The sequence below is a fragment of the Gekko japonicus genome, unplaced genomic scaffold (genome assembly GCF_001447785.1).
Source record: "Gekko japonicus isolate JY-2015 unplaced genomic scaffold, Gekko_japonicus_V1.1 scaffold53, whole genome shotgun sequence".
Classification (NCBI taxonomy): Eukaryota; Metazoa; Chordata; class Lepidosauria; order Squamata; family Gekkonidae; genus Gekko; species Gekko japonicus.
Window position 1 is genome coordinate 1272723 of NW_015162474.1, and position 7850 is coordinate 1280572.

A 7850-nucleotide genomic window follows, 5' to 3' on the forward strand; every position below is an offset into this window, starting at 1 on the left:
TGGTGGGCTCTGTATCCTTATATGCTGCTGAGGTGGCCCCCGTATGACAGCCAATGTGACATAGCAGTCAGGGCTTCAGAGCACGGGAGAGGCTGCAGGTGTGTGGGGGGTGGAAAGCTGAAGAGTGAGGGGGAAATAAAGGTTGGTTGATGATTGGCTGGGAAGAAGATAAGGTTGCCACCTCAAGGTGGGAAATTCCTGGATATGTGAGGGATGGAGCCTGGAGAGGGTGAGGTTTCAGGAGGCATGGGACCTCGGACAGGTACAAAGCCATAGACTCCACCCTCCAAACCAACTATTCCCTTCTGGGGAACCATCATTGCCAATCTCCAGGTGAGGGCTGGAGATGACTCAAAATTACAACTGTTCTTTAGGTAGCAGAGATCAGTTCCTCTGGAGAAAATGATGGACTCAGTGTCATTATACCCTGCTGAGGTCGCCACAGCAAATTGACACTGAGTGTCCAAGGCCGGGGCACCTGCCCAGAGCCTCATTCTAGAGGCCGTTGTATTTATTTCCATGACGGGCTTTTTTCCTAGTACTAGAATATTTGGAAATGGCTTCGAGAGGAGAGTGAATACTGATACAATACAGTTTATCTGCTCTTGTCAGGCTCTCACCTTTAAGCTCAGTCCAAGTTGTGTTTGTAAGCGATCATATTATCCAGCCTGTTCACATGCTTTCTATCCCCCATTCCTTTTTTTTTTTTAAATAAGCTTTATTCCCTCTCCTAAAAAGGAGAGATATTTCTTTTAAGTTCAAGAAATAGGGTGGGTATATAGCGGGGTAAAGAATAGAATGAGTGGTGTTATTCATATTAGTAAGTTAATCTGTTAGTACTCAAAGCTCTAAGTCCATAAAGTCCATCTTCGGTCGTCATTCTGTTAATCAATGTTAAACAAAATGTTTAATTTGTTAGTAGTGTCCTTCTGGTGTGGATTTTTTCCAAGTATAATCCAAAAAATAAAATCAAAGTTTTTAAAACTTTGGGGTCCTTTCCTTTTTTAACTATCTATCCCCCATTCCTGAATGATGTAAGAGATCAGATGTGCCTTGCTAAGAAATCCACTTTGAGAACATTTAGAGGAGACACCTAGCAAAAGCACTGTCCTTGTGCTGGGACCAGGAGTCAAGAATTGATCTTCATTGGTTGCAGCACTAGGCAATGCATCCATATCTTATTATGTGTGATTCTCTGACTACAGGTTGCTGAGCAGCTTATAAATCCATTTGGTGAAGATGATGATGATTTTGAAACAAATTGGTGCATTGATAGAAATCTGCAGGTAAGATTACCTTACTTCTTTTCTTTTGTTTGTCTAGTGCTATAGATTTTCTTTTCTGCAACCAATCATATCTAATGGTACCATGTGGCCTCTGAAAGGGGGCATTATGCAAAAAAAAAATCATTTTCTCACCTTGGCCATTTTTAATTTACCATAAAGTATGTTTTCCATGATAGATAAATAGATGATATTATATAAGATGAAATATATAATCAGAAATCAACAGTTGAAAGGTACTACAAATGTCATTTCATTCATTCCTGGTCCTCTGGTGAGAAAACCTAATCTAAATAATCTCTAATATCTGCTTACCTAGCCTCATCTTTGAACACATTGACAGAGGATATCCTACTTGTTTCGTTGCTGACTCAGGGACATGATGCAGAGATCTATGGCTTACCAGGGTGGAGGATCTTATTTTAGATAAAAGCATTTGGGGAGCGGGTGGAAAATGAGAACGAAGGGCGTTTGACCATTCCCTCCCATATCATTTCCCTCATTTAAATTGCTCCTTGAAAGCTGCTTCCTCCCCCCCCCCCTCTGTGGGGCAAATAGCAATTGGGTATCTGATTTATATTGAGGAAACCATGCAGAGAGAAAAATGTTAAACCCCTGACTTTTCCCAGAAGAATGTTGCCAACCCAGTTCCTGTTCCTTGACCTGTGGCTGCTTTATTTAGAAAAAAACCCAAAAAACAGCCGTGTAACATCTTGATCTCCAGGGCCATGTCCAGTTTGACCATCAGGATTCAGCATCCATTCAGTGGATTGTATCAGTTAGCAATCTGATATAATTAATTCATTATCTAAAGGACTGATAAATTGCACCATCACACCCATCTGTCAGCTTTTACACTACATCATCACTCTGTCTACTTTCCAATCCCTCCTTGTCTTCAAAAAGAATTTTGATCTTCATCCTTTGCTCCTAACATCATAACTAAACTGAGTGTTGATTCATTATAAAAATAATATAAAACTGGAGGAGATGGATGTGAGAAATGTAATTGTTTTGTCAGAATATCCGTATTTTGTTCTTTACATGGCACATGTCCAAAACAGCTTACAGTGATCCCATTAAAACATATAAAAGACACAAAATACATACAAGAGACATGGCTGTAAAGAAGAAGCTAGCAACTAAAACATTTTAAAAGTCTGGTCGGACTATAAAAGCAGCACGAAGTTCAAAACACAAGAATATCTTCGTGCAAGATCAGATAAAACAGGCGAGCAAGTACTATAAATACAGCAGCAGCATCTTAGGATCAACAATAAGGGTAAAAAGCGGGAATATCAACAAAAATTTCAGAGCTGAGACTAGGAAGCTCTTAATTTCAAGTGACTGAGGTGGTCACCTCTCTAGCTAGTTTATAAATTGTTGTGTTAGAAACCAACATTTGGCTAATAAACTGCTTATTTCACTGTGTCTAGTTAATTGCAACAGCAAAGCTTATGAGGTTCTTTTGAGGTTCCAACCCCAACAAAGTCATCCTTGCTGCGGCTATTAAATCTGAAGCACCTACTGCAGCAAGACATGCTTCTCAGCACATTTCAAAGACGGGAAGATAAACACTGTGATAAAAAATAATGTTATTGTCGTTTCAGTCATTGTTACCATAACTACAGACGTTTGTGCATTCATTAAGATGCTTTCCAAGCTATGCTAAGGATTCAAAGCAGGCTACCCCATCCTACCTTCCATCATTTCACAGATGAAAATAGGGAGAGTCTGCTGGCACCCCTATTTTCACACAAGGATCATCATCTGCCTTAATGCACACACATGTGCACGCATCTGCACACAAACACAGAAGCACACACTGGGTTGTATCCAACCAGCTTTGCTGCTGATGAAAAAGGAAGGAGACATTCTCTTGACCACCCAAAAAGGCTATGCTGAGAACCATGGGACCAGCATGTGCTAAAGCCCGGTGGGATGGGGACTGTGGGATGTGGAATGGTGAGAAATTATATGAGGATGAGGGAGTAACTACACAATACACCCTTAACTGAGGGCAGAACTATATAATATACCTGACCTATGTCAGGTCACGTGTGTTACTGGGCATACGTGTGTTACGTCAGGGGAACTCACCTTAAAAAGGACTTATTTGCTTGGCACTGTGAGGGGACGCTGCGAGGGAGGAGAAGGAGCCTCTGGTTTCCCTCCCATCCCACTTTCACCAGTGGAAAGGGTGGAAGGGCCTTTTGCCCTTTTTCGTGGGCTCTACATGTCCTTCCTAGGGCATATCGTGTCGTTTAGCATTGAGTGGGAAAAGCTGACTGGATCCAGCCCATTGTTTTTTACACCTTGTTGCTATTCCCTCTACCCCTTGTGTTCATTTACTCTGTAATCCATGTATACCGTCTTCATTCACTCTGCATAGCCTCTTGCGTTCTGGCTTTGGAAGCAGGTCTATTGGTAAACTGATCATAACCATTTCTTTTTATTTCAGAATGTTTAATGAGATGTTTAATCTCATACACTGGATCTGCTCATGTTTATTATAGATAAGCTGAAAAGAAAAAAGAGGGAGGAAACCCTTCAAACCAGCAGAGAAAGCAAAAGTACAGAAGTACAGAACAGAGTAACATATAGGTGGGGAAAATGTGCACTAAACCACCTTGAGACCAATGATGGGACAGAAATATATTCAAATAATATACACAATAGAAAATAGCGATGTCATTACATTCACAGTACATAAATAAAATAAGGTGCATAAGAAAGACATAAAAGAAATTGTAATCTAAGGCTGGGCTCAGCAGAAAATGCCCCGCTCTCAGCCCATCTTCCACCCTTGAGAAACTGAGAAGCAGGAGCAAAAAATGGCCTGCATACTGTCACCCTAGGAATTTCCTCTAGTCTCTATGGTCTTTAGTATCACCCAGCAGTGACATCACAGCCTCTGCAATTGCCACCCTCCCCAGGCAGTGCTCACAAAATCGTCCAATATTTACATAGGCGGGGTTGGGAACTCTAGCCCAAACTAGGGTTTACATGTAACATGTGATTGCTATGGGGACATGCAGCAGTACAACAACTATGAGAACTCAGTTTGGCTTGGGGGGGGGAGATTGGGGGAGGGGAGCCTCAGCTTTCCCCATGCCATTTTTCCAAACCAAACTGCCCCAGGAGTATTATTTGCCCCTTGAGAGGCCTGTACATGCAACCTCCAGCCCCAGGGCCATTTCCAACTGGGAAGACAGTGCAGAGGGAATGGCTGAAGGCCCTCCTCTCCCCATGCTGCTGTCCTGATCTAAACTGGATCCCTGTAGGTGCTTCACAACTGAGTTCCTGCAGGGAACCCACTGCTGCCATCTGGCTGCAACCCGCTGTATGGAACCTCTAGCCTGGGCCTAAGACTACAACACAGAGAGCTCAAGGTCTTGCATGCATCTAGTGGAACTGATTTTTTTTCCCCTCCTTGAACCAGGAGCACAATTTAAACAGCTTCTGAAACTCCCAGAGACTTCAAATGAAATTTGGTACAGGAACTGCTGTCTGAAGGAATTTTCAAAGGCTGTTTGAGGAGTGCTGAATTAGTAACAATGTTCTCCGGATTGCTCCCTAACCATATTATACCTTAAGCTATGTTGTAAATATTTCTAATACATAATTGCTATCCTAGGTATCACTTCTGGCTGTTGATGAAATGCATATGAATTTACCAAAACTGAAAAAAGATATTTACTGGGATGATTCTGCAGCCCGCCCGCCATATACACTAGCGGCAGCAGATTACTGCATTCCATCTTTCCTCGGATCTACTATTGAAATGGGGTACGTGACTCTAAAAGTTCCTTCCACACATGGTCAGAAATGGTTCTTCACCAGCTCAGTGTACCAGATCACTAACACTCATTCCTACGAAGAAACTTTTGTTAGACTTTAAGGTCCCACTGGACTCCTGATTTATAGCTTGAATGAGTTGTCAAAGGCCATATGGTGTCTCTTGTTTTCCGGGATGTCTCTGGATATTACATCTCAAACTATGTGGAAAACATCCTAATTCATAATCGTGATCCTAGGTATCACTTATTCCAGAATAAGCTTTCATGAGTCAGAGCTCACTTCAGCAGGTGCATGAAGTGTTGAACCACCATCCCCTGCCTCTGCCACCATTTTCTTTCACCTCCCTGGCCACTGCTGAGGCCTGGCACACACAGCAAGAGACCCTGTGGCAGCTTCTTCCCCATGCCTGTGCTGTTTCAGTTTCATGGAGGTTCAATAGTGATGCAAAGAAGAGCCAGACTGTGGCTTCCTCCTTTGCAGTCTGAGATTTTCCCTGTTACTTTTATGTCAAGTGGAAAAAACCACACTGGCAACAGGTCCCAGGTCACAGATGACACAGCCAGATAGATGGAGAGCTTAAGTGGTCAAAGCTGATGTGTTGAAACCCATGGTTCTTTTCTGCCACTGGTGGCTGCTTCTTTCAGTGCACCTGACGGATTCAGGGGGCTCTTCCACTGGAGGCTCTTGCATCAGGGGAAGGTACCTTATGTCGGAGAAAGGCACCACATTTAACAGAACAGATCCATGGGATGAAAAATGAAGTACAGACTTTTAAAGAAGGAAATGTGGTTGATAGAGAACTAGGAGTGGCAGGAAAGATGGTTCAGGCTTGTCAGTGTCAATACAGACATGCTGGGTGACAGTAGGAATGAAAAGTTCTTACACAAATAGGTTAAATCCCACTGCAAATTATGCATACATAAATTGCAGGATTACCATTACAATGTACGCATACACACTGCAAATGATTTTTCTGTTGCTAACGAATTTTCTTAGGTCAAGTCATACGTCAGTTCCAACAGTTACCAGTGGCTTCTGTTGGCAGAACAAAGGCAAAAAGTAACAGATACTTTCCTATTTTATTTTGTAGTCTGGCTGATAGTCAATTTCTCCGTGGAGACAACTGGATCTATGATGAAGATAAACCCAAACGACAGCATTCAATGCTGAGAAAAGTGAAGCGATTTCTGAGTGTCCGTGAAGAATCCCCCACTCCAACCAGGAGGGCCTACCAAAGACAGTCAAGTGAAAATTCTGTTTTTTTCCCGTCTCATGAGATGCGGCACATTGGCAATTTACAAGAAATGCACTCTAGAGCGAGACTTTTAACCTCAAGTGGTAGGAAAAACCATGAATGGCCTGATAAGGATGCCAGGATGCCTGAAGGCATGGATCTAGGGATCATCAGAGAAACTAGCAAGAATGAACCCACAGAGATATGCTATCAGGATGACAGCATATCCAAAACAAACTCATCAGTCTCAGAAAATACTGTTGTTGAAACAAAGGATGATGGATCCAGACTGGAATCACAAAGAAGGAACACCGCTAATGTCCTGACAGAAGAGGATTCTGGAAGTCAAAGTGACTCAGACCCTGACTCAAAAGGAGTGACATTGATCCTGTGTGGGCCACATACCAGTCCTGCAGATTCTCCAGTGTCTCCTTCAGAAGTGGCTTCACTTCATATGGATACAGAGGAAGATGATTCATCCACAGACATAACAGACAGAAAGCCATCCGACTTATATCAAAGTAAAACATCTGGCAACATCCCAGATAATCAAATATGGAAATTTCCACATTTGCATATACACTCTAAGGGATCCAGCACAAAAACTGCACCTGTTTTAACAGAGGCTGGAATAGCCTATGGAAAAGGCAACATAAACTCTGAAAGCAGTCCAATGTCTGCTCCTATTGCTATAAATAAATCTGACATATGCAATTTACTGGAACAACTAGATACTAAAGAAACAGATATAGTTGAGTTTAGTAATGAGAAAAATAAAGGAACTCTCTGATAAATCAGGAAATACCAATGTCTTTACTATGGACTCATGGCATTCAGAACATTTATTTTAACATCTCACTTATCCCATCATCTACCTCCACGCACACAAAGCACATGATGTGATATGTTTTCAGTTTCTGAATTTTGATTCAGGAGTTCTGAAACACTGATATTTACTGTTACCAATGTGGTTCTGTTATGGGAAAATTCCTCCCTTTCCACCGTTATTAATATTCATTCTGTTTCCAAAACCTACCCATCAGTCAGAAGTCTAAAGATCCACAACTGTTTCTCAAATGTAGCTTGAAACATTTTTGCTCAGGATGTTTCGGCCTTTCACTTCAAATTCATCCTTTTCTTGTTATCATGGATGGCTAAATATTAGTTCCTTTCACTACAAAATCACAATTTGGACACTTTATAAAAATAAGTGTATAACTGCTCATTATCAGAGCCAGTTCCTAACTTTCTATCTGCCCATCTTTAATTAGTGCTGTGATTTTAAATTTGTGATTTTAAATTTGAAACAGAGCCACCAAACTCTTTTCATAGCCTTCTACAATTGAACAAATTGCAGTTTGATTCAAAAACAGGAACTTTGAAAAATAGCAACTATTGGCATAAATATCATGCTGATTACTCATGTGAAATAGGATAGTTGGCTTCATTTTTCTTGGATTATCCTTTGACCTACCATTCTTATTTCTGTTCTTTTTTTCCCCCATTCTAGTTTAGGAAAAAACACTTTTCAG

General features: G+C 41.5%; 1 protein-coding gene across 1 annotated transcript in view; it reads left to right on the forward strand.

Moving 5' to 3' along the window:
* BEST3 (bestrophin 3) overlaps positions 1–7108 on the forward strand; it is a 32244-nt gene extending 25136 nt beyond the window's left edge. The window contains exons 8-10 of the mRNA XM_015405693.1: positions 1206–1286; positions 4921–5072; positions 6175–7108. Coding sequence (XP_015261179.1) covers positions 1206–1286; positions 4921–5072; positions 6175–7108 — 1167 coding nt within the window. The remainder of the gene's footprint in view (positions 1–1205; positions 1287–4920; positions 5073–6174) is intronic.
* Positions 7109–7850: the final 742 nt, after the last annotated feature.